At 49.3% G+C, this 26,551-nt stretch overlaps 1 protein-coding gene and 2 long non-coding RNA genes across 4 annotated transcripts in view; 1 reads left to right on the top strand and 2 right to left on the bottom strand.

The window, feature by feature from the left end:
- The window catches only part of LOC105479347 (uncharacterized), a 29,488-nt gene extending 26,237 nt beyond the window's left edge, over nt 1-3,251 (bottom strand). Inside the window, exon 1 of the long non-coding RNA XR_011626116.1 lies at nt 2,981-3,251. This is a non-coding gene — a long non-coding RNA (uncharacterized lncRNA). The remainder of the gene's footprint in view (nt 1-2,980) is intronic.
- LOC105479345 (ST8 alpha-N-acetyl-neuraminide alpha-2,8-sialyltransferase 2) overlaps nt 2,798-26,551 on the top strand; it is a 76,816-nt gene continuing 53,062 nt past the window's right edge. The window contains exon 1 of the mRNA XM_011737292.2: nt 2,798-3,079. Coding sequence (XP_011735594.1) covers nt 2,982-3,079 — 98 coding nt within the window. The 5' untranslated portion in view covers nt 2,798-2,981. The remainder of the gene's footprint in view (nt 3,080-26,551) is intronic.
- On the bottom strand, nt 22,996-23,949 carry LOC139364372 (uncharacterized). Of its 2 annotated transcripts, none has more exons than XR_011626113.1 (4): nt 23,812-23,949; nt 23,620-23,743; nt 23,427-23,531; nt 22,996-23,121 (listed from the first exon to the last, which is right to left on the bottom strand). It is a non-coding gene; the product is annotated as an uncharacterized lncRNA (long non-coding RNA). The 2 variants fall into 2 exon arrangements; XR_011626114.1 differs by having other exon boundaries at nt 23,427-23,502.

The following is a 26,551-nucleotide window of genomic DNA, read 5'->3' as shown; positions in this document are numbered from 1 at the left end:
GATTCCAGGAACAAACTCATTTTGCAGAGGCAGCAATGGGTGGTGGATATACACAGATCACTTGTTAAAGGAGCTGGCCCAACAAGACCCAAACCTAAGTGATCACAGACAGCAGGTATTCTATAGTCAATGATCACAAGGGTCCCCCATCACCCTTCAAGAAAAATCCCTCTTCAGAGACTCTCATTGCAAGGACAGCATCTACGTGAGGAAGCTAGCTCTACTTCTGAGCAGGTATACTTGCGAGACATTGCTCTGTGGGTCTGATTACAGGGATTTCTCTATATGGAATCAAACCATTCAACAAAGGTTCCACTGTTTCCTGTCCACTCATATGACTCTTCTCTGGTGGGTGAAAAGGAGGAAAACTGAGCCTGGGATGAGAACATGGGCCATCTAACAGGAAACAGAAATAGATTCTGCTGTAATCGTGGATCACCTAACAGGAAATGGAAATAGACTCTGTTGTAATCATGCTTGCAGCAATGAGGTTGACCTGACCTGGTGAATTTAGGATCACGGCAACACTTCCATGATGTTCTGCATGGTAAGAGTGTAGTAGGTAGAGAAGCAGAGAACATAGGAGAGAGAGGTCAGTCAGCTTCTTCTTGCTCTTTTGGGGGATCTTATTAATCAATTATAAGTGAGCCAGGAGACCTTAGCTCTACTGTAGCTCAAATCCCCTATCATAATTAGACACTTGAATGTCTGTCTTCCTTTTGAACAGTGAGCCACTAGAGGGCAGGAAACCCGAGGCGTCTCTCTCCACTTGGTGTCTCTAGTCCCTAGCACAGAGCCTGGTACAAGGTAGGTTAAATATTGCTGCAAGTTGGAGTGAATAGAGGAGCAATTCAAATATTGAGCAGCACACCACGAGCATCCTGTACTTTCCTCTCCCTATTCAGGTATCCCAACCATTCCCTTCAGAAAAACAAGGCAAAATGGTGACAAAAACCACTCCACACCTCCTAAACCACCCTTCCAGCAAGACAAAGGGAAAGATCTTGGCTTTCTGAAAACTTGAAATAAGGAAGGTTAGACCCCGTGCCAGTCACACTGATGGGAAACCCTCCTTTGACATCTCATCCCTGCCTCCAACAGACAGGGAGAGTGACGTCCAACCTTGTTCTCGACATCAGAAAAACCTTACCCCAAGAAAAATACGTGGTATTTTCGAAGTGCTTACTGTAAAAGGAGCAGGGGTGCACTGACTTTGCCAAGGGATGGGAAGGAAATGAAGCGCTGAGGCGGGAATTAGTCCACTCTTCCTCTGGATAAAAGACATCTGCTTCTGGCACTCCTCAAAGGAGGTGATGCAGAGCTCTCCCTTGCCGCTGTGCTGCTTCCCTAATCTGCTCTCCAGGCTGGGTGATGGGAGCTCCTCCTGCAGGGGAGAGCCTGTCCTGGCTCCCAGGGTCAACAAGTGCAGTAGCCCCTGGCTTGGAAGCCTCCCTCCTGCTCCTCCGTACACACGAAGAGGCAGAAGTGCTCTGGGCACAAGCGGTGCTTTGGTGGGAAATCAGAAGGCCCTCTTACATCCCCGGGGGCGCCATGAAGGGACTTGGCTGCTGCCAGCTCCTCCCCAAACTCCTCTGAGTGGTCCAGGGAACAAGGCCAACCCGCCCCTCCCATTCACTGGGTTGTGGTTTCCAGCACTTAGGACATTCCATATAGCTTCTCCAACAGGACTCCTCCTCCCCACACTGAAACCCCAAGGACCCTTTCATAAACCAGATGATCATTTCTGGAAAGTTACATTTCTTAATTTCAGGAATTGTTCCAATTAGTGCAAAGAAAATAAAAGGTAATTATCTAATTCCAGTAAAACTTAATGGGTCCCTTCCCATCCCTGGCTAATGGTTGGTGTGAAATGTAATTTGACTTAAACTGTCTAAGGCTGTGAAAGTGTAAAATATTTAGGAAGAGTGGGGGACATTACCCCTTGTGAGAGCCATATTTTTCTAGAAGGCATTTTGATCAAGATAGGACTCCCAGGGTTATTGATTTTGGGGTTATTGAGAGTCCAAGAACTGAGGAGATGAAGGCCACCCGGCGTCAGTACCGCGAGGGCGGAGGGAAGACAGGAGCTAAGTCTCCCACTGGGGTTCTAGCCGAGGGTTCCAGCCAGGATTTCGTGACCTAGGGGCAGCTCGGAGAGCTCTCCGGACCTAGCATCGGGTCTATAAATGGAGACCAAGATAAGCACCTGGAGGGAGTGGTTTCTCGAGAGAGCCTCGCCCACAAACTGTAGTCAGCATCTTCACCGAAGTTGGCCTGTCTTGGATATTTCTTCTCTCCTCCCCTTCCTCCACCTCCCCTCCTAATTCATCAACTGCTGAAACATCTGCCTGGCTGAAACCGCCTTCCCGCCGCGCGCTGGAGGCTGTCCTCAGGTGTTAGTCTTTGTGTTGAGAAAACTTTGCGAGGAGGCGAGGGAGCTGGACAAAGAGCGGGCGAAGGGGGGCGTTTGCCAGCCTGAGGGGTGCGCCGGGCGGTGCGCGCACTTCCCTGGGCTCAGCTCAGTACCCGGTCGTTCGCGGTGGCCAGAGCCCAGCCTCTCTAGGCCAGGAGTGGCAGCCTCCGGCTGCATCCCTGCGCCCTCGGGAGCTGAATAAAGCCAGGCGGGAGAAGCAAAGGCTAGCAGGTCTGGACGCTGGAGTTGGTGGGAGGAGGCGAGCAGAGGCGCGGAGCAAAGCTGTCAAACTGCGCGCGGAGCCGGGCGCGGGGCGGGGGAAGGGAGAGGAGGGAGGGAGGGGCAGGCGGGAGCCGAAAGGGAGCGAGCGGGCTCGCCGCGCCTGAGCAACCCCTGCCTGTCGCTGCCGCTGCCGCTGCCGCTGCCGCCGCCGGCCCGGACTCGCCCCGAGCGCAGGGTATCTGCCCAGCTGCGCGCGGCGCGCGGAGGCTCCGGCGTCCGCCGCTGCGCCCTCCCGCCCCTGCTCCTCGCGCCGGCCCGCGTGGGTCCCGGCGGACGCGAACCCACCATGCAGCTGCAGTTCCGGAGCTGGATGCTGGCCGCGCTCACGCTGCTCGTGGTCTTCCTCATCTTCGCAGACATCTCAGAGATCGAAGAAGAAATCGGGTAAATAGCTGCGCCCAGGCCCGTGCCACGAGACCTGGCGGGATCTCTCCCTCCTTCCCTACTCTCCACCCTCCGACCCCCTTTGTGTGCGCCGCGCCCCCACCCCACTCCGTAGCTCCGCTGGAGAGAGAGAGACGGCTTGGCAGAAGGTAGCGGTGACAGGGGCCCGGGACGGTTTGGGGAGAGGAGGGTGGGGGCGCGGCTGCCGTGGGGTGTCCCCGGGCGGGGCTCACGGGAAGCCCCCAGCTGGCCCGCGTCGGGAAGCGGGCTCGCCCACCCTGCCCCCCTGCCTGGCGTGTCCAAGCGCAGTGTCGCCGGGGTCGAGGGAGGGCGCCGGGGAGTGTCTCCGGCGGGCGGAGGGGCCGAGAGTGGAGGGAGGCAGGAGTTTCTTTGTCTCCGGCACGGCCGCTTTCTCGCCTTGGCAAAGTGGGCAGGGGGCGCGCAGGGATCTCTGAGCTGGGGGAGGGGTTCCCGGGCCGGAGCGGAGGGCGGGGGCTCTGCATGGGCTACAGGGAAGCCGAATGTCCCCTGCACACACAGACAGGCACACGCGCCTCCCGCCGGCCCGGGAGCCCGGCGTAGGAGCTGGCACCACTAGAGAAGGGCTCGCATAGCTGGACTGAGACCCCCGCCCTCGCCTGGCTTTGGACGTTCAGCCAAGCCACGGCGACCCCGGCGACCCTGGGTTCCTGCGCGCTCGCAGCGCGGAGACAGAGACATTTCGGGAAAGTCTGTACTGCCGCCCGGTGGGCTTCTGGGCCCTCAGGCGGACGATCTGACCCTTTTTTCTCCCGACCTCGCCAGACGTAGGGCGGGACCGCGAGCCCGGATCCTCCCGGCTCCGGACTTCCTGGAGCGCGCACTTGAGGCGCGGGACGCACCAGCTGTGTGTCCCAGAGGCTGAGACTCGCGCCCCGCCCCGCAGCCTTCGGCTCGTCGGGGCGGGCCGTTCTCCAGAACCTCCAAAGGGCGGTAGACGACAGGTGGGGAGGCACCCAGCATTCTGAGGAGGCCCGAGGAGACCTTCCTGCCCCTGGGTAAGGGGAAGGTGAGGTCTCAGAGAGCGCAGAAGGTCTCTTCCTCTGTGGGATTTGTGCCCTGCCAGGCGCTCTTCTCGAGTCCAGCGCCGCGTGCGCCCCTCCTTTGTCCCATTTGTTACTTCATTTGTTATCTGTGCTAGTTGAGGGTCCGCCACGCTGTCAGTCCCTCAAATGGGAGATGCCAGTGTTGGGCCCAAGCAGGATGCCGAGGCCCCAAGGACCAAAACTTGGGACAAGTGCCGCTTCCTGCTCTCATTTTCTCCCCGCCCCTGCCCTGCTCCCCGCCCTTGCCCATCTCCCGGGAATTCCTTCTGTGAACTCCACTGGGCTTCAGGAGCCCCTCTCCCTGCTTCTGTCTCCTCTCATTCTCGGTTTCCCCAAGAGCTCTGAAAACTTTCACAAATGCTGTGCAGTTAATACACAACGTGCCACCATCTCCCACGCAAAGATAAACATGCTACTTTTCATAGCTGTTCACCTCAGAAACGTGGATCGGAAAGGAAATCGGGCAAGACACGTCTTGGGGTAATGGAAGATGCGGTGAGAGGGGCCTTCCTCTGGGCTCTTCGGCTTCTTATTCCTGATGTGGGCACTGCCTGGCCCAGATCACTTGCTGATCTTTGCCCATGTGAGAGGGAAGGCACGGCGCTGCCCATTGTTCTGCTATAAAAACACAAGTGCCGTGGTCATCCAGGCACCCCTAGGTCAACCATTCACTGAATTCTTAGCAAATACCTTCCACATGCTGGGAACTTTTAATTTTTTTTTTCTACTAAAAGCATTCAAATTTCCTTTTATTTATTTATTTATTGTTTAATTTATTTATTATTATTATACTTTAAGTTGTAGGGTACATGTGCATAACGTGCAGGTTTGTTACATATGTATACTTGTGCCATGTTGGTGTGCTGCACCCATCAACTCGTCATTTACATCAGGTATAACTCCCAATGCAATCCCTCCCCCCGCCCCCCTCCCCATGATAGGCCCCGGTGTGTGATGTTCCCCTTCCTGCGTCCAAGTGATCTCATTGTTCAGTTCCCACCTATGAGTGAGAACATGCGGTGTTTGGTTTTCTGTTCTTGTGATAGTTTGCTAAGAATGGTGGTTTCCAGCTGCATCCATGTCCCTACAAAGGACACAAACTCATCCTTTTTGATGGCTGCATAGTATTCCATGGTGTATATGTGCCACATTTTCTTAATCCAATCTGTCACTGATGGATATTTGGGTTGATTCCAAGTCTTTGCTATTGTGAATAGTGCTGCAATAAATATTCACAATAGGAACTTTTAATTTTTAAAACGCAATCAGGAGATCACTTTGCACATAATGTTGAACTTTCTTGCCAAATTCACGGTGAAGCCTGCGCTCCCCACATCAGGTTGTTCCCATATATGTACACACCCCTGGGACTTGTTTCACTTGAGGGCTCTCTACTTCTTTTTATCCTGTCTCTGTTGGGCCAATCCTAGGAAACAACTGTCAAACAAGTCTGATGCGTCACCTCCTGTGGCATCTTCCTTCCCTCTCGTCCCAGGCTGACCACTGGCTTGACCAGTCCTGACCAGGCCTGAGACACCCCCTCTCCCAGGCTGATGTAGCTGCCTTAGAACAACACTACACATGCCTTTCGACTGGGACAGGCACTCTAGCCTCACTCACCGTCAGCCCCACACGTGTTTAATCCAGAGGAATGGAGGCATATTTTGGGATTCACCATGGCTGGAGAAGGAAAGACACGGGCAGAGCATGGGAATCCCAACAGCACCTTCTGCCTGCTTACAAGTGAGGGTTTTTTTTGTTTTGTTTTGTTTTGTTGTTTTTTGTTTTGTTTTGTTTTGTTTTGTTTTTTTTGAGACAGAGTCTCACTCTGTTGCCCAGGCTGGAGTGCAGTGGCGCGATCTTGGCTCACTGCAACCTCTCCCTCCCGGGTTCAAGCAGTTCTCCTGTTTCAGCCTCCCGAGTAGCTGGGATTACAGGCACGTGCCACCACACCAGGCTAATTTTTGTATTTTTATTAGAGATGGGGTTTCACCATGTTGAAAATCTCAGGTGATCTGCCCACCTCAGCCTCCCAAAGTGCTGGGATTACAGGCATGAGCCACCCCTCCCGGCACAAGTGAGGTTTTATCACTAAATTCATTCTTGGAATTACCTCAACTTTGAGCAGCTGGGCTCAGCGCCCAATAAGAGCCTTGGCACAGTGGCCAGTGAGGGGCGTCAAGAGGGCTCCGCCTTCCTCACCATATGTCTTCCTGGAGACCTGGAATCATAGTTAGGAACACCAGTCTGCTGCACCAGCCCAGCCCCTCCATCCCCAACTTGCTCTGGACCTGTGCTAGGGAGGATTACAGATGATCTGCCCGTGTTGGCCCCTGGGAGAAAGCGATGGCTCTGTAAAAGGATGGCTGTTTCTGGGAAGTAATGAACAGTGGGACCCTGTGATCTGTTAGGAAGGAAGGAAAAATAGAAGGAACCACTTTTGGGGGTAACTTTTTCAAGGATTAGGGAACTTTAAAAAGTGAAAGAAGAAAGTAAATCACATGTGTATTATCTGGAGGAATAAAACTGAGATTTAGTTTTCTGAAGCTCTTGATTCTTTTTTATAAAATGAGGCTTTTAATGTGGTGGTCTCAGAGGTCCTGTCCTGCCTGAAAAATTATGTGCCATGAATTGAGGGGCAGGACTTTCTTTGAGGGGAGTTTTCTGAGACACACATCTCTTTTCCTTAGTGATTATTTTCAAAAGTTCCATTTGTGACTCTCTTGCTCTCATTCAGCTGGAGCTGAATAAGAAAACAAAATGTAGAAAGATAAGTTCTCTACAAAGCACCTAGAGAGTCCTGCCTGGTAGCCAAGGAGTGAATTCAAATTCTAAGTCAGAAATTGGGTGGAGCTTTCGTAAAACAGCCCCTGATCAACTCATGCACGCTCCCAAGTTTTAGATCCAATTTGACCAAGTTGTAAGCTAAAATCTTCTGCTTGTTTCTTGGGCTTTAATCTTGATGTAAGTTCCACTAGGGGACTGTGAGGCATCGCTGTCTTGCTCATCATGGTGTCCATGGAACTGGGGACACAAGGCATTCAATAAACATCTGTTGGATGAATATTTTCCTGAGTCTGGCACAATGATGGGCACACACGGCATCCTTGGGCAAAGTTGCAACTCAGAGCTGGCCAGGAACGGTGGCTTATGCCTGTAATCCCAACACTTTGGGAGGCTGAGGCAGGTGGATCACCTGAGGTCAGGAGTTCAAGACCAGACTGGCCAACATGGTGAAACTCCATCTCTACTAAAAATACAAAAATTAGCCAGATGTGGTGGCAGGTGCCTGTAATCCCAGCTACTCGGGAGGCTGAGACAGGAGAATGGCTTAAAACCTGGGAAGTAGAGGTTGCAGTGAGCCGAGATCACGCCACCGCACTCCAGCCTGGGCAACAGAGTGAGACTCCATCTCAAAAAAAGAAAAAAAAAATTAAAAAAAAAAAAGAAAGAAACTCACTGAGCCTTGGGACAGGAAGAGAGCATAAGCTCTCCCTGTAGAAACCTTTCCTTTTTATCAATTAGGGTAAATTTGACATTGAGAAGTAACATCACTAATCTGAGATCACAGCCTGGCTGGTTTAGGGCAGGGCAGGCTTGCACAGGTCTCCTCTTTTGTAACCCAATGCACTAATCCTCATACTAGTTCCTCTACTCATAAAGGAATTACAGAAATCTTGTTAAAGAGAAGTTGAGTAACTAGTAATGATAACAATAGCAATTATGACAATGGTGAAGATGATGATCATGGTTAGCATTTACTGAGTGCTTCCTAAGAGTCAAGAGCTATTCCAAGTGCTTTATAGGTGTTAACACATTCCAGCCTCATGGTAATCCAGTGGTCACCTACCAGTGGCACTGTTTGTAGAGCTCTGTGAGCCAGATGCTATGCTAACTGCTTTCAAACATGTTTGCTGGATCCTCACCAGAACCCTCTAAGGTAGGTACCATTTCTATCCCCATTTATTGATGAAGAAACTGAGGCCTGGAGAGGTTGTATACCCTGCTGATAAACTTGTGATAAAGCAGCTGTATGGAAGGCCAAAACCCATGCATGCTCTTGACCATCATGCTAGACTGCCCTGTCCTCTGAGTTATTTTTTTCACCCTGAGCTAATATTAGGGAATACATCTGAAGACTAACTCATCCCTGGTGGTTCTTCCAAAGGCCCAGAGTTTTCCTGAGAGCCTGGTCTGGCCTTAGTAGTTGCTCCATCAGACATTTAGAAAGAGAGAAGGTGAATGAGGAGGACCAGAGGAGGACTCTGAGCACATCTCCCCAAAATGTCCCTCTAGTCCAGCTAAGTTCAGTGCCATGCTGGAGGACAGAATGGCATTAACCCCAGCTTGTTACACAAGGTCACCTGCCATGGGTATGAGCATTCCAGACTCTCAGGTGGAGCCTGGGGCTAAAGTGACAGGAGGAGGGAAAGCTCCTATTCCATTGCAAACCTGATTCTGATGTCAATGGAAGGGGCCTGCCTCGATACTACATACTGTATGTTTGGGCATCTAGGTGTCTGGAGCAGGGGAGATAGTAAAGATGTTTAACAACTGGTACCTCTCCACCACCAACCTGTTAGAATGGACATCTGACCCATCAGAACTGATGCCATCCAGTACACCACGACCAGGGGTCCTAGTGCACACCAGCCAAACACCAGGCCCTGTCTGGGAAAACACTAGACAAGGAGAGGCTAGCTCTGATCATCAGCCATGATGAGATCTGTGAGCAGGCAGCAACTACTGCCAAGAGCGGAGAGTGAGGTGAGGTGCATCATTTAGTGGATGAGTGCACGTGGATGGGAAAGAAAATGACCTTGAGCAGTCACAGTCCAGGCACTCTATAAGAAGTGCATATGTTTGCTCAAGACAATGCAATTTTTTTTAAAGCCCATTCTTCTCCCTAGTCCTGGTGTAATTCACTGAAATATAAGCATGATTGGAAGATAAAATAGGAGAGAAAGAAGGTCTGGTTTTAACTCACTTGCTCCAAGTCCTTGTTGCCAACTGTTCCAAACATCACATTTAAATTGTAAATAGATATCCATCTTAGAAACCAATTCACCACTCAGTGCCTCTTTCCTCCTGTAAGGCAGGGTTGCTAGGTTTTAAACATGTTTTAGGTTTTACAAATTGGAAATGTTGTAGATTGCAAATTATAAATACTTCTTCGAGAGAGGGGATTCTAGAAAGGCTCTCATTGCTTTTCGCAGGGCATACAAAGCAATGCATCATCTGACCTTTGCCTCTTTCTGTAGCCGGCCTGGGCTGCAGCCATTTTGTATTGCTTACAGGTTCCCCAAAGTGTCCTAGGATTTCATACCTCTGTGCCTTCGTACATCCCGCTCCTGCTCTTTGTCTCACTGCTCTGTCTTCTTCGAGGCTAAGGTCTGGTATCTCCTAGATCCCGTCCCCTCCCGAGACATCTACATTGGTTGCGCCTCCTGTATGCACCCTTAGCACCCCATCATGCAGCACCCCATGGAGATACATTTCACAATTATGTTTTATTTATCCTTTATCCCCAGCCCCTGGTGATACGTACATGATTTAGTAAATGAAGCCCATAAAATATTTTTTGAATGAACAAACTCTGACCAAGGATATGGCAAAAATAAGCATTCAGCCTCTCTGCTCCCAAAAGTACATACTATTCTAACAATTAAACACCCTCCACTTGATCTGGAAGCCCCTGCTTTTCCTATGTATCTAGCATGGAAGTGCAGCCCGGTGAAGAGCACAGTCTGGCTATGACATTATTCACCATTGTGGAATGTTTCGGGCCAATGGAAATAAAAGCCCCTTTCTAATTTGTAAAAACACCCAGTGGTGTTTGCCCCCTGCCAGTTTAGATAAAAACCAAAGATCTAGAGCCCAGATGCCAAGCCTCTGCCGGCTGTTGGTTCTCCAGAGAGCCCTTTCCAGACCTCCACTGCCCACGGTGCTGCTGAGGCTGTCCCCTCCTGCCTGGAAGGACAGCCGGTCCTGTCTATTTTAATCCCCTTCAGGGCTTCCGTAGTGGCGTTGAGAGCAGACCAGGAACGCAGGGCCAGCTGTTTCCTTGCAAGGGCTGGTCCCCAGGTAGGATGCTGGAAGCTGAGTGTTAGAGACGTTGACAGAGTAAGAAATGTGAGGTCAGGTCGGGATGTGTCGTCTCAAAGATTTTCCTTATGAAGCACCTTCTAGTGGTGTTTTTATTTGAAAACACTGGTCAAACCAGCGAATCCTGCTGATGGGTCAAGACTTGGGGCAGCTGTGTGGATCCTAGATGAGGTCAGGAGCCTCATCTCTCTCAGCTGTCTCAAGCAGAAATGAGTTAGAGACAGATGGGAGGACACGGTGAAAACGGCCAGGGGAGGGACAGGAACATGAAAGCCACTAGCTGAGCGAGTCAGGTGGCTGTCTTCTGCCAGGGCATGGGGACAGGCTCATCTTCCGGAGAGGCGCTGCGGGGTGAGACACTGTCCCCTGTGGCCGACTGGCTGACTGCCCCTGGGCTTGCTCACCATCTCTCCAGAGCTGAGGCTGGTCCTTAAGCGTTGAGATTAGTCACTCTCCTAGGTGGCATCTGGGCTGGTTTTAAATTCTTCCCAGTCTCCTGCAATTCATCACCCGGCTAGGAGGCTGCCCAGTGTCCTGACGGGACCTGTGTGTCCCCGTGTTTTCTCAGCTTTGGCTGTCACTGACTTCGCGACAATGGCCATGAGGGAATGGCTCCAACTGGGGAGAGCAGTGGCCCTGACACGACATGTGTCTATATTACACATCGGCAGTCAAGGTTCCTCCTGACACCTTCGAGAACTTGGGATCCCGATTCACTCCCCTGGGAAATCCAGCATCCCGCCTTGCTGTGTGGGCGTGCCTTTGACTTCCCAAACTGCTTTGCAAGCATGAAGCTCTCAGCTCTGTCACAGGGTTTCCCAGAGCCTTTTTGTTATCATCGGAGGAATGCGGAGGGACTAAGCTCTGCTTCCTGGGCCTTTTTTAAGGTTCAGGGCAACAATTCCTCCTCTCCCTCCTCCAGCTTCTTAGTTGATGGCCGAAGGATGAAAGGACCCCTGGGTCAGTGGTTCCCAAATAGTGAGCCACAGATGAGTGGTGATCTGAAAGGAGACAGGAAAAAAAAAAAAAAAAAAAAAAAAGCACAACGTAGCCATGATTATTAATAGTTTCAAGTTGCCAGCTGCCATTGCCTGGAAAGAACTCTTCTATATTCTGAGATAATGTTCCTTTTTCCTTTGGGATACTAAGATGTCCTTTCTTTTATGAAAGGGGGTGATGGTAGCTATGACATTCTCCCTTGGCTGAAAAGGGTGGTAACCTCATGAGTCCCCAACCCCAGTGTTTTGGAAATACTATGGGTCCTTGAAATCTGATAGTCTAGGGTCTGGATCCACAAGGTACGCTGAAAAGCTCACTTCAGGAAATAGCCTCACTCCTCACATATTTTCTTCCCCATGGAGATGATGCCAGCAGAGAATAATAACAAAGTCATTTTTTGTCTGTGTCTGCTGGGGTCCCAATGATTTTCTAAACACTTTAGTTATCTAAACACCTATAATCCTCCCAACAGTCTGAGGAGGTCTATCTATGTTATTATTATCTCCCTTTTACAGATTAGTGGACTGAGGCCCGGAACAGTCAAATAACACAGCTAGTAAAGTGCAGAGCTGGGATTCAAACCCAGGCTCCAGGGAACAAGGAGAATTCTCCAAAAACGATGTCTTAAATGGCATCCAGTGGGGAAGAGATACGTGCTTGTATTTTCAAGGAATAAGCCTTGGGAACACAAAGGTCTGTGGGAATGAGAACCCTGGGATGTAGTGATACTGAAGGAACCTTAGGGGACAGCATGCTGGAGCCCAGGCCATAATGGGACATGGCAGCCAAAAAGATCAATACAATTTAGGGTTGCCAGCTCCAAAACACCTTAATGCGGAATGAGGGCCAGAGGCACACTGCTCTGCCTCTGCCTCTGCCTCCCCTCTTTTCCTCTCCTCTCACACCCGCTTCCCCCCACGGAATCTCATCAGAATGGCTCCAGAGCATGGCATTTGTTTGACCATCTCATTACCAGAGAGAGAGAGAGAGAGAGACACTGAGAGAGAAGAGAAAAACAACACAAATGATTAAGGCCTGGAGAAATTTTCTTCTAGGGGAAAACAGAAGGGTTGGTGCTGTCAGCTTTCCCAGGTCAGTGGAGCCTGACAAGGAAGGGAGGGAGGGAAGGAGTGAGGGAGGGAGCCCTTCGGGGAGGGGCCAGGTTCATGCAAGGAGGTAGCACATCCCAGGGAGCCCCCTTTCCTACGGTAACCGCATTCTGCTGAGAACTCACATGGATCACCTCACTCAACCTTCCCAAGCACCCTGTTAGCCCATTTGCAGATGAGGAAATGGAGACTCAGAGAGGTCTTGGGACTTGCTAAGGTCACACAGCTAGTAAACATGGAGCTGGGATTCCACCCAGGTTTGCCTGACTCCATGGTCCATCTGGTCTTAGCCACTTTTTTATACTGCGGTTACTTGGCTGCTCGCCCCCATTCCTCATGCCTCCTGCCCTGGGCCTCCTACACTTTGTTCCTTTTTCTGTACCATGCAGAGAGTTTGCACAGAGATGCTGGAAACTTTTGAGACAGTAGAATAGACTCATCATTGTCAGATAACTTCGCAAACACAATGGCATCTGTCACCATTGGGCACCACACTTCAGCGGAGGCTGTGGAAGAGGCAGACATACCTGGACTCTACCCAGAGAGGTGTGAGCACTTGTTATTGAGCTTCGCCAGTTCTAATTTTGAAAACCGGCTGCACGTGGAGGAGCGATACCCAGGGTTAATTCACACCTTCTTGGTAAATGCCAGAGTAGCTTAAATAATGAAGGCGGGAGGCATATGATGTCTGGAGAAAATGAATTAGTAAATTGATAGGGCAGGTGACTTTAGTTCGCTATTTTCCTGTAAGCAGTAAAGGCCCTCCCTCTGTATCTCTTGAGGTTCCCACAGTTTGGGATTTGACTTTAGGTGGACTCAGGATGATGCCCAAATTATACGCTAATCAAAACATTTAGTTCCCAGGAGAAGCAAAGAGAAGGGCAAGAGAGAAACTCCCCGTGGTGTCCTGTCTTGGCCCGGGCAGGGAACCTCTTAGGCCAGCTGGACACAAAGGCAGCAACGTGCTGACAGACGGCATCCCAAAGAAAGACCCGTGATGGCCCAGCCTTGGTGGTAAAGCCAGTTAGGGCTCCACGGGCCCTCCCCCAACCTGCCAAAACTGCCCACGATAGCTCTAACCTCCAGCAGAATGCCAGAATGACTCACGCATTCATCATACATCTCTCCCTGCCACCAACCGGGGGCTTTACTTTTATCTGTAAGGACTGACAAGTTCTTGCCAGAGCTGGATTCATGGCATATGATTCAGGACATTGGGCCATACCTTTGGAGAAACTGAGAGCTACTCTTGGAAGGTTAAGGCTCTAGTCTTCAGTGGAACACTCATTACCTGTGTGACTTCAGGCAAGTGACCTCACCTTTCTGAGTCTCAGTTTCCTAATCTGTATAATGGGGTTAATAATACCCAACTTCCAGTGTTCTGAGGATTAAATAAAACACAAATGGTGGGAATGTAAAATGGTACAGCTGCTATGGAAAACAGCATGACAGTTCCTCAAAATATTTAACATAGAATTACCATGTGATCCAACAATTCCACTTCTGGGTATATATTCAAAAGAATTGAAAGCAGGGGCCAGGTGTGGTGCTCATGCCTGTAATCCCAACACTTTGGAAGGCCGAGGTGGGTGAATCACCTGAAGTCAGGAGTTTGAGACCAGCCTGACCAACGTGGTGAAATCCTGTCTTTACTAAAAATACAAAAAAAAAAAAAAAAAAAAAGCCAGGTGTCGTGCTGCATGCCTGTAGTCCAGCTACTCAGAGGCTGAGACAGGAGAATCGCTTGAACCCGGGACGCAGAGGTTGCAGTGAGCCTAGATCACACCACTGCACTCCAGCCTGGGCAACAGAGCAAGACTCCATCTCAAAAAAAAAAAAGAAATTGAAAACAGGGACTTAAACAGGTATTTGTACACCCATGTTCATAGTAACCTTATTCACCGTAGCTAAAAGGTGGAAGCACCCAGGTGTCCATCAATGAGTAAACGGATAAACAAAATATGGTAGATGCCGGGCATGATGGCTCACACCTGTAATCCCAGCTCTTGGGGAGGCAGAGGCGGGAGGATATCTTGAGCCCAGGAGTTTGGAGCTGCCTGGGCAATATAGCGAGACCCTGTTCTTAAAAATTAAAAAAAAAAAAAAGCTATATACATCCAATGGAATATTATTTAGTCTTAAAAAGGAAGGACATTCTGACACAAACTATATGATGGGCAAACCTTGAGAACATTATGCTAAGTGGAATAAGCCAGCAGTCAAAGGACAAATACTGTATGGTTCCACTTATATGAGGCATCTAGAGTGGTCACATTGATCGAGACAGAAAGTAGAATGACAGTTGCCAGGATCTGGGGAAGGGGAATTTGTTTAATGGGTATAAAGTTTCAGTTTTGAAAGATGAAAAGAGTTTAGCAGACGGATGGTAATGATAGCTGCAGAATAATATAAATGTCTTAATGCCACCGAACCGTACACTTAAAAATAGTTAAGATGGTAAATTGTATGTTATGTGTATTTTACCACAATTGAAACACACACAAGCACAAGCAGCCAGAACAGTGCCTGGCAGGTGCTCAGGACACACTGACTTACTTTAAGAGCACAGTTGTGATTTTAAACAAAGCAGCATCAATGTGGGTATTATTTAATTTTAAAAATAATACGGTGCTGAAAAGCAGATACAGAGGAAAAGGAGGGAGTAAAGGGGGGAGGTGTGGCTATAGACACAGAAGTAGAAAAATACAAATCATTACTTTGTTGTATATTTGGACACACAAGCTGGAGGCGGCCCACATCCCCAACATCTGGGATTTAGGATTGTGGAAAGTGCAGGCATACTTTTACGTGGCCACTCTGAATTCTTGTTGGCTGGCCTGCCCATGTAAGTTTAGTGGAGGGGCCCATAAGGTTTTGCCAAAACCTAAGTTGCAAGGAGGGCTCAGAGTGATGGGGGAGGGAGGCCAAGACAGTCCAGAGCCCCCTCCCTCCCAGACGCAGCTTTGGGAAGTCTCTTTCTTTATCACTTGCCTAGGGGTGGCCTCTAAACTGTTTTTGGCTCAAGGGTGAACCTGAAAAGAAATGAGTCCAAGATACCGATCCCAAGATTTGGCTCCTGCTGAGCTGGGAAGAGGTAGGGCACAGCTGTCTCTTCCCTTTTAGGCTCAAGCCGCACAATCTCTATAATACCGCAGGAAGGAGCAAGTGAGGTGGATTCCAGGAGGCTTGAGATGCCAAAGCCAATTCTCAGACTTGAGAGAGCATCACAGTCACCTCAAGGACTTGTTGAAAACAGAACGCTGGACACCTCCTGGAGTTTCTGTTTCCACAGGCCTGGGGCAGGGCCTGAGAATTTGCATCTTTAACAGGTTCCAGGCGATCCTGACAGTGCTGGCCCATTTCAGGATCACACCTTGAGAACCACTGGGCTAGAGCCTTGTCACTCGGTGTGGTCCTCAGACCAGCAACATGGACATCATCTGGATGTTTGGTAGAAATGTAGTGTCTCAGGCCCTACTCCAGACCCTAGACCTGCGGAATCTGAATCTGCTCAGTAACAAGCTCCCAGGTGAAATGTATGCACACTCTGCTGGGGGAATGATTGGTTTCCCAGCCTTCTACAGAGCCTCTGCCCTAAGCAGTGACCTTGGCCCATCACACCAGGGGTAGCCTGTCAGTGTGGCTCCACTGCCCATCACAGAGTCAGCCTAGAGTGACCTCCAAATGGATATCAGAAAAATGAATAATGATTCTTGGCCAGGCACAGTGGCTCGTGCCTGTAATCCCAGAACTTTGGGAGGCAGAGGTGAGTAGATCACTTGAGCCCAGCAGTTCAAGACCAGTCTGGGCAACATGGCGAAACCCCATCTCTACAAAAATACAAAAATTAGCTGGGCGTGGTGGTGTGTGCCTGTAATCTCAGCTACTCAGGAGGCTGAAGCAGGTGGTGTGTGCCTGTAATCTCAGCTGCTCAGATCACTTGAACCCAGGAGGCAGAGGTTGCAGTGAGTCGAGATGTCACCATTGCACTCCAGCCTGGGCATCAAGAATGAAACCCTATCTCAAAAAAAAAAAAAAAAAAAAAAAAAAAAAAAAACTACAAATAAAAATGAATAATGATTCTTACTACAGCCACTCGTTGGATTCCTGAGTGTATGCCCTGAGCTTTTTATACATTGTTTCACACATTTATTATAAAACCCCTTCAAAACCCATTTTATGGACAAGTGAACTGAGACTCGGATAGAGTGACTGCTTAGGAAACAGAAAAAGAACTTAAACTATTTGGCGATCTAGCTGGCTCTGTTCCTAGATGCCAGGGGTTTAGCCTTTAGCCATTAGCCTACTTCTCTTCCTGTGTCCTCCCAAATGAGGCCCAAGGTGTAAGATGAGGAGAGCAGAAATCTCAACCAAGGGTTGAAGTGATTTATTACATGAGTCCAAGGAGGATACAGTGTGTCCAGAAACAAGCTTGACCTGGTGCTGGAGCACTTGAAGGAAATTTCTAGAGAAGCTGGACAGCAAAGCGCTCATCAGCTGTGTCATTAAGCCCTCTAATGAGCTTGGCTAGGATGTGATCATTCACACAGCACAGGGCCCCACTTCACAGTTGGCGTACGTAGTCACAGTTCCCTAGAGTTCTGGGGGTTCCTGAGTGGATCTGGTGGCCTGCCCAGCCTGCAGTCCAATTCCAAACTCCACTCTCAGTTATAAAAAGCAGGGGAATGGAGAGGGGAGGCCTCTAGGGGTGACGGAAGGCAAGTCTAGGGGAGCCTTTTAAAACCAATCTGCTCTTCCAGATAAAGAAAGCCTCCAAGCAGGCTGGAAGCCAAGAATTTAACTGTATTTATTTTTGCTATTACCTTCTATTTAGGGCAAGGGATATTGGTATTCTATTTATGGTAGTAGTATAAAGATTCCTTTTGTGATAAATTCATTTAAGTTTTTAAGTGAGTCAATTTAAAGGAAAGTATTAAGTCAATAATGTCTAGTTAGCAAAACGCATGAAGGTAGACCCGGAAAATGTTTGAAGATTATGCAATGACGTCCCAGCCTTTCTTCTTCCCCATAGTCATTATCTGCCCTGGATGGCAGCAAACTCGTGACAACTCCTTGCAGAACTTCTCTCCAGAGTGAGTGAGTTAATCCTTCAGAAAGTACCTACTTACGGAAGCCATTTATAACAGTGTCTGGAAACGGCCCAACACACAACAAAAGAATCCTTGAATAAAACAGCCTTATGAATGATTGAAACAGTGTACACCAACCCTCCTCCAAGAGACCTTGGTGGTCCCACCAAGAGGAGAGGATGCCTTAGGCCCAAGAAGACCTATCACCCCTGCAACACCACTAGATTAGACCCTCATCTCACCGTCCTCTGAAGCTCCCTGCCTCTCTCTGGCACATCTCCCCACACCATGTTTGTTGCATGGTTTCTTTCCTGCTTGTTAGCTTGTAGCTCCTTGAAGGCTAGGACTGTTTCAGATGTGTGCCCCGTTGTACTTCCAGCTCCTGCTACAGTGCCTGGTAGAGAGTAGGTGCTCTTTTGGAGAAAGAAGGGAAGGAAGGAGGGAAGGGATGAAGGAGAGGGAGTAAGTTCCTTGAGGGAGGCTGAGATAGGCCCCAGTTACTGATATTCTGGGATCACTTACATATTTCTCTCTATGGCCAAAAGAGAAAAAAATGTGGTAGGGTCTATATTAGCTCCCTGTGCAATTGTCTGATTTGAAATTCACTGAGTTCCATATTTATTTATTTATTTATTTATTTATTTATTTATTTATTGAGATGGAGTCTCGCTCTGTCACCCAGCCTGGAGTGCAGGGGCGCGATCTCAGCTTACTGCAACCTCCACCTCCTGGGTTCAAGCGATTCTCCTGCCTCAGCCTCCTGAATAGCTGGGGTTACAGGTGTGCGCCACTGTGCCCAGCTAATTTTTTTATTTTTGGTAGACATGGAGTTTCACCACGTTGGTCAGGCTGGTCTTGAATTCTTGACCTCGTGATCTGCCCGCCCTGGCCTCCCAAAGTGTTGGGATTACAGGCATTTCATTTTTGCCCCTCATTTCATGAAGAAAGACCAGCCCACAGTTTAAGTAAGTATTCCTAACAGGCTAATCCACAGTTCTATATGGGCTCTGAGGTCTTGTGCACAGAAGCCAGAGGATTGGAGGGATGTGTCCAGAATTGGGAATCAGGTGAGCTGGCTCCAGGCAGGCTGAGATCAAGCTGATAACAAGGAGATTAATAAGGGCCTGCAACCTCCTCAGTCTTGTATTAGGGAGGAGGGTTTTCAAATCAATGCTGGTCTGGCTGGCTTAATCATACCTAATCTTACCTTTTGAAGCTCATGCGTTTGGGAGTTGAGATCAATTGAGATAAAATAAAGTAAAATGTGTTGACTTTGGGATTTTTAGTCTTCATCAGAGTCCCATTGTGTGGTGTTGTTTTTATTTTCTGTCTTGGAAATAGGCAGAGATTAGCTGCTGGAGAGGGTTGTTCTGTCTGGACTAGGTGGTCTGTTTACTTTTGTTCTGCTTTTTTCCATTTTCCACTCGATGATTCTTCATGAGGGAAAGGCCCATTTCTTTCCTGTTCATCTCTATATAGTCAGTGCATGATACCTGGCAAATGCTCAGTAACTATTTCTCAAATGCAGCATTGCAGCGTCACCAGCGCAGACTGTGTGCCGTGAGCCACCCTGCTGGAAAAGCCAATCTTCTCCTGATTAGGTGCAAAAACAGCAGCCTTATAAGGCACTCACAGTGCCCCTGGAGAAAGGCATCAGGACGGGCTCCTGGTGCTTGGTTTCTGTGACGGTTACCGTGAGCTTTGTGCAGTCATTGCAAACTGTGTTTGAGCAAAATGCATCCAATCCATTTTACAGGTGCTTCCAAGCCCTGTGCTGGGTGCTGACAACTGAAAAGATGAGTACAGCATAGGGAAGGTGCTCATGAGCCTGTGATCTGGTGGGGGAGCGAGTTGTTGTATGATGATGAGGAATGTGTCTGGAGGTAAGAGTTTGGGTGTCTGGGCTTTGGTTGTGGATTTGCCACCACCAGGCCATTGCCCTAAGGGCCGGCCCTAACCTCTTTGGGCCTCAGTTTTCCCATTTATAAAAAGTGGACTCAATGAACCCACAGGTCTTCACTTGCTCTAGAGCAACAAAACTGGACAGCTGCCTCAAGGCGTTTTCCTGTGGAGTGGAGTTCAGCCTCACTGGAAATAGCAAATCCATTTGCTGCTATGCCTCTAAATTCCTTGCCCTGAAATTTTAGAGCAGGGTAATAAATAGGTGTTGGTCTATTTTCACCTACCACCTGCTCTACATTAAAAAGAAAAGAAAGCTGCTATATGGCAAGAGGAAGACAAGCTAATATACTGGGTATCTACTGTTTGCCAGGCACTGCATTTGACATTTTCACATCTCAATGGAATGTCCTGATAAACTTGCAGGACGGGGAGTAATAGCATCATCATTGCTGCACCCCTCAGTTCCACTTAGAGGACAATTGCATCACAGCAGGATTGGTGTTCCTGTCAAATGATGTCCTGTATACCATTTTAGAAAAGCACATGAGTGCATGTAACGGGATGTAGAAAAGCTCTTTTCAAGCATAGTTAAATGTGGTGATTTTGGAAGTCTTTTTCACTTACCTATCAGGAAAATTCATTATCACCAACAAACATCTTATGAGTGTAGTATATCAGCCTAAATGCCATCCCTGACCTCCCATGGTGAGCTCTGACAGGTAATAAAAACAAAAATAACAATAGCGTGCTCATAGTACTGATGATTCATACCGTAGGAGCTCCAAAGCGGGGGTTCCCCACCAAGGACTGGGAATGAGAGGAAGGCAGGATTTGGGGCCTTGAAGGAAGGGCCCAAGGACTTGAGCTGGGAAAAGAATGACATTGGTGACCTAGATGGAGAGAATGGCCAGAACCAAGGAAGTTTCCCGTGTACAAGGAGGAGCCGTTCTCACGTTTGTGATGTGGCTGCCACAGACTCTGGCAGTGCCTAGAGGTGGAGGAAAGTGGGGGAGGACGGAGGGCTTGGAGCCAGGCTGTCAAGGGCCAAAGAACTCAGACTTGATTCTTTGAGGGTTTCTTTGGTTCAACATGGGGCCCAGAGACCTCTGAAGAATCTGTGATGGGGTTCAGGAGATCCACGAACCCCCTGAAATTGTAGGCATTTTTCTGAGTAGATGGTTCAGACATTTCGAAGGATTCCCAAAGGGACCCACAAAAGCTAAGAGGAGCCACTGTGGACAGTTGGGGTCCTTGAAGTGCTTTGACCAAAGGTACGTGCAGACGATGCGTCAGTTGCTTGGAGGGGGCAGGTGCCGGGAAGACCACCCAGGGCAGTAGCATTGAGGGCTGGGCTGGGGTGTTGAAAAGGAAGAGGGACTTAGGAAGCCATGATTATGAAGAAGACATGACAGCTCTCCAACACTCTCGGGACAGTCAGTAACGCTGTGTGAACAACTGAGCCCACTGTGGGTGCAGGACATCAGAGGGGAAGCTGTGTGTTATGGTCCTGTAGTGAGTTTGGTTTTAAACATGATGATTTTAAGAAGCCAAGTTTATCTATGTGGAAGTGAAGAAATTTAAAAATTATGAAGCCACCACTTGCAGGAGCAACTAGGGGATGAGAGAGCAGCAGAACCACCCCTCTTTCATTCTATAGGTACAGCCACTGAGGCCCTGAAACAGGAAGTGACTTCTCCACAGTCAACTCGATGGTGGGCAGCTGGGGACCAATTCATAAGAGAGTAACAGGAGAAGTTAGGCTGGAGGTGGAGATCTTAAGCCATGTGGGGGAGATGGCAATTGAAACTCTTAGTGTAGATAAAATCTCTAAAGTAGAAAAGACCCCAGGATTAAGCTTGGGTCTTTGCTCTGATTTAGAGAATTGGAAACGGAAAACCAAGGTAGCAAAGGCCATGCAGAAGGGCAGTGAGAGAAGTACGAGACAACCAAGAGGAAGAAGCAAGGCAAGACAGGCGGGTGCTCCCGGCAGGAGGGTCCTTACAGAGGAGGGCCTCAGGCCAGGTTGTCAGCAGATCCCCAGTGGCATTTGAGAGACCTCCTTTCTTGGAATTGTGGGGTGAAGCGAGATTCCAAAGAGAGGTCCCTGATAAAGGGGCCAGTGAGGGCAGACTGGCCTTGTCAGAGGTGTGAAAAGGAAGTAGAAGCAGGCGAGGGGTGGAGGCAGGCAGGAGAAGAATGTTTTACAAATAAAATAGTTCATCTGTAAAAATAAAGAAATGAGAGGAGGGAAGGAAAGGGGGAGAGGTTCAATGATACGGTCACAGTCAGGTGAAAATGAGACCAAATGGCAGAAGTAGGGAGGGGAAGAGGAGGGATGAAGGTTCAGAGACCATCTGCCGGGGTGAGCAGGGCCTGGAAACATGGTGAATTTTAAAGGGAAGATTCTCTAACCCATTAGGCTCTTCTTGCCTTTCAATCTGTGGCTCATGCAGACCTCTCTGCCTGATATTCTTCCCACAGCCCTTTGCAAGGCTGGCTCCCTGTCTTCCTTCAGAGTTCTGACAAATGCCATCTCTTGGAACAGCCCTTCCTGTCCGCTCTCAAGTATCCATGCAGTCTGGTATCCACCACCACTTGCCTCTGTGTTTTTGGTTTGTTTGGTTGGTTGGTTGGTTTGTTTGTTTGTTTTGAGACAGGGTCTTGCTCTGTCTCCCAGGCTGGAGTGCAGTGGTGTGATCTTGGCTCACTGCAACCACTGCCTCCCAGGTTCAAGCAAGTCTCATGCCTCAGCCTCCCAAGCAGCTGGGATTACAGGCGTATGCCACCACACCCAGCTAATTTTTTGTATTTTTAGTAGGAACGGTGTTTCACCGTGTCAGTCAGGCTAGTCTTGAACTCTTGGCCTCAAGTGATTCGCCCGCCTTGGCCTCCCAAAGTGCTGGCATTACAGGTGTGAGCCACCACACCCAGCCCTTGCCTCTGTTTCTTAGCATTGCCCAGTAATGGGTAGGTGTTTATAGCTCTGTTCCTTTGCTGTCTGGTGTGGGGTGGGTGGGGGGCAGGGGAGGCAGTGAGTGTGTGTTTGTTTCATGTCCCCAAATTTCTGTTTTAAGCACCTTCAAACTGGAGACTATCTGTCTCCATTCCCACTGTGACCCCAGAGCCCCGCTCACTGCCTGTTGCAGAGTAGGTGCTCCGTAATGCTCAATAAAGAAAGGCATGTTAATTGAAACAAAAAGAAGGGAAGGTAGAACTCAGCCATAACCTATCCTCCTCTCAAAAAACTTTTAATCAGAACAATAATTACATTAAAATGAAAATAGCATCTGCCAGCTGTTGATATGTTTTCATTACCTCTTTTACTCTTCACAGTTCACCCTTTTGAAGGAGTGAGGAAACTCAATCTTGGATATTCTGTGTGGAGAATATGTGATTAAGGTGGAGCTAGGGACCACACTGAAGCCTGTGTTCTCATTTGCCACCTCATTTTATTTTTATAGTATTGTATCAAAGAGGCATGTTTGTCAAGAAAACAGGGAGGCCATATCCCGTTTCCCTCCTCCTCTTGGCCAGGGGGTGGGTAGTTTCTGTGCATCCTCACTGCACACTTACTGAAGTACTGCCCTGTTCCAGATGTGCCCCAGGAAGCCCTTTGTGTGCCAGGGTGCTTCACACATGCATGTGATCTGCCCAGGACAAAAGGGTTAAATCTGTCCACTTGTCCGGCCCCTGTGGTCATGTTGAGAAGTCAGCAGGGAAGAATTCTCTCTGCCTTTGGATTCTTCTAATCCCTAGAGAACAGCAGACAATGCCCTTTCACTCCGGCCTTCTTTCCTGAAGTTTTCTATAAGAAATTGATGGCAGGAGTGTGGGGAGAGGGTGAGGCTCTGAGGCAGCCCTGAATGTGACGCCCTCAATGACACCTTCGGCCATTGCCCTCAGGGCACCATCTACAGCCACCAGCCCAGACCCTGGGGGCTAATAGGCTGTGACTTTCATGCCCCCTCCAGGCCCAGCCCAAAGTGACAGTCTGTGCTGGCACTCAGGGCAACGGGAAAAGCAAAGGAGGGAAGGACCCATTGATTCTTCTTTGTACCTCTCTTCTATGGGTGTTCAGAACAGAAGCCAGCCTCCCTGCCTTCTGCACAGCCTGAATGTCCTGATGGAATTTGCTGGAAATATTAAAAGCAAAGGGCCAGAACTGCCAAGAAGGAAGACATAGGAATAAAATCACAGGGGACAACCCAGGTCCCTGCACACGCTCCCCTTGCCATGACCTGGCTTCGTACCTCTGCCTCTCGGATCTGGCTGGGTGAAGCTCTGGCGTCTGTCTGGAGTCAGGTGTAGTGACCCAGGTACATTGGCTGCCTGGCCCTGTCCTCTGGCTTCCCTTGTCAGTTTGTTCCTGTGACACTACATTCCAGTTTTGACTCAGCTCAGGTTCTGACAAGCCCCCACCCCAACCTCAACTTTGTACCTACTTTCCAATTTGGAGACAATCTGTCAGACAGAGCTGTATTCAAATTCCACCTAGAGCTCCCTCCTCACTGTCAATCTTGGCATATGATGCTTAACATCTCTAAGTAAATTGGAGGAAGAAAAATGCCCAATTCATAGGGTTGGGACGCGGATGAAAGGAGTAAATCCACAGCAGGGACTGCCATGTGGCAAGGGCCCAGGCAGCATTAACTCTGGTAATAAGTACTGTTCTCAACATCCATCCATCCGAGCAAGGTTCTTCTCATGTTTGCATCCAGACACCTGATTCTAGCATCAAGCTGGTCACATCCCTGGGGCCACCATCCTCTCTATGACATCACCCACCACAAGCTATTGTGGCATTAGTTGGATGCAGCCATTTCCCATGCCCTAAATCAACATGGCTGGAGTTAATTTATTCCACCCTGAACCCATCTTTGGGCTTTCCCCAAGCCAATCAGGAAGTGGCTCACAGGGAGGACCCAAGAGGCAGAACCTCTCCTCCACCCCCTTTCCTCCCCAGAGCCCTGGGCTCCTAAAAGTTCTTGGGCTGGGAAAGGTGGGGACAGACGTCACCGCTGATGCCAGAAGACACCTGGGACTATTACTCTTCCAGAGGCCAGGGCTGGCTTCCTCTTCCTATTCTATCTGTTGGTCATCAGCAAGCTCAAGAAGCAGCCTCATCAAGCATCTTAGGAAGCATGTAGCTCCTGAATTTCCTTCTCCTAAGCATTTGTTTCTGAACATCACAGAGGGAAAAGGACCATGCCCCTAGGTGTTCCTCCTCCTGCTTCTGCTTGATTTTATCAATAAGCATCTGGTCAGCTGAGACTGAGAAAGGGCAAGAAACTAGCACCTCTGCCACTTCCTTAGGGCCTGTAGTCCTAATGAATCTGGTACAGGAGGGGCTTTTGAGTCAGGGAAGTTTGTGGAGAAAGTGACATGAGCTGAATTTTGTAATTGATAGGAGGATGAGTCTAGGGATCTTAAATTCAAATGCCTTTAGGGTCCAGGCAAGTCACAGACATAAGTAATGATGCTCGGAGTGAGACAATAGGGAGTAGTGCGGACTGTAGAAAAATGTAGCATATGCACCCCTCCCCTGCCCCCCTAACAAGAGGACACTGATACTTCCCAACTCCACCAATGACTATAGCTCAGTGTGACCAGATCTTTTGACTGTTTAGAAGGAGCCAGAAATGAGGATATTTTATAACGACTAGTCTCTTGAGTTTTAAACAGTAGCCTCTGATTTTAAAAACGTTGAACATGCAAGCGCCTGAACACATATTTAGGCCAGATATGACCCAGGGCTGGCAGTTTATAAACTCTGAGATCAGCAAATGAAAAATAGAACAAGGGATTCCAGAGAGAGGGCACGATATTTAAAGACACAGCCTTGTGAACTGAGTCACACATTCCAGAAACTGCCCCTTGCCTTGTTGGGGTAGGAGGTGGATGTGTGGAAAAGAAGATGAGGCTGAAGGGGCAGTTCAGAAAGGGTCTCTGTGCCATGCTAAGGAATCTGAACCTGATTCTGAAAGCTGCAGGGGTCGGTAAGAGACCCTGAAGAGTTTAAAGGAGAGAGAGGCACATGGCACACTGCATTTCGGAAAGCTGTGTCTGTGTAGGAGGGGCTGGTAGATAAGCAGTCTCTGCACATGGGCAGATTAGACAGAGGCACAGGAGAGATTCAGGGCAGAGGGACGAGGACACTGGCACTCACCCTCCTCAGGTGGGAGAGCTCAAATCTGGAGGCTGGGGGACTCTTGAAGGTGGGGGTGTGGTGAGGGAGAGTGGGGAGTGTGGACATCACCCTGATTCTGAATGAACTAGGGGCAGCTGCCATTCCCTGAGAGGACACCGGGAGAGGCAGGTGGAAGGCGTGGAGGTGGGTGGGAGGTGTGTGGAGGCAGCCAGGATGTGCTGTGACTGGAACCAGGAGTGAGGTGTCCAGAGGCAGATCAGACACAGAGGGACAATGGAAGCAGGGTTTGGAAAAGCGGCATGCTCACACCAACCCCAGCATCCTGAGAGGCTGGGAAAGAGAAGTTCAAAGAAAACCTGGAGAAAGTGTTGCCAGAGGATGAAGGAGGCAGGAGTCTATGGCCTAAGGGGTACTTCGGGGTCGTGCTTAGGTCACTGGTAGAGCAGAGAGAACGTCCCGTTGGACCCGCTCCAGGAGAGATAGGGACATGCTGCAAGGGTCTCCATGCCAGGGACCCGCCGGGGTTCAGTCCTGCACAGCCCCGTGGATTGTGGGCAGGCCTCGCCCACCTCCTGGCCACGTGATCTTCAGATGTGCCTCTTTTGCTGAGGAAAAGAAAATGCACATGTCCAGTCCCCAGCAGGCCCACCTCTGAACGGGCCCCCAGCACTCCATCCATGAAAACTACAGGGGCAACAGCAGGCAGTGAGATTCTACCATGCTAGCACACTCCACTTTCTCTCCTCCATTGCTTCTTATTTCTCCCTAATGGACTGCATTGTTCAAAATCAACTTCCCCAAGGACAGCTCTTCCAAGGGGACTTGTCAAACTCCACAGGCAGCAACTGGTTTGTTCCTTTCCAAAGGGCAGTAGCCATCACCTTCAACAATACTGCAACTAACATCCACATCTGTCCAGTCCTTCTTATTTTAATCCTACAGCAGGATCCCAGTTAAGAGAGGAGAACATTAAGACTGAGAGAGGTCTAGGGCTACAAAACTAGAACCCATCAGGAACCAGAATTCCAGTCCCC

The sequence above is a fragment of the Macaca nemestrina genome, chromosome 7 (genome assembly GCF_043159975.1).
Source record: "Macaca nemestrina isolate mMacNem1 chromosome 7, mMacNem.hap1, whole genome shotgun sequence".
NCBI lineage: Eukaryota > Metazoa > Chordata > Mammalia > Primates > Cercopithecidae > Macaca > Macaca nemestrina.
Note: the sequence above shows the minus strand (reverse complement) of the source record. Positions and strands in the feature narration are given on the sequence as shown.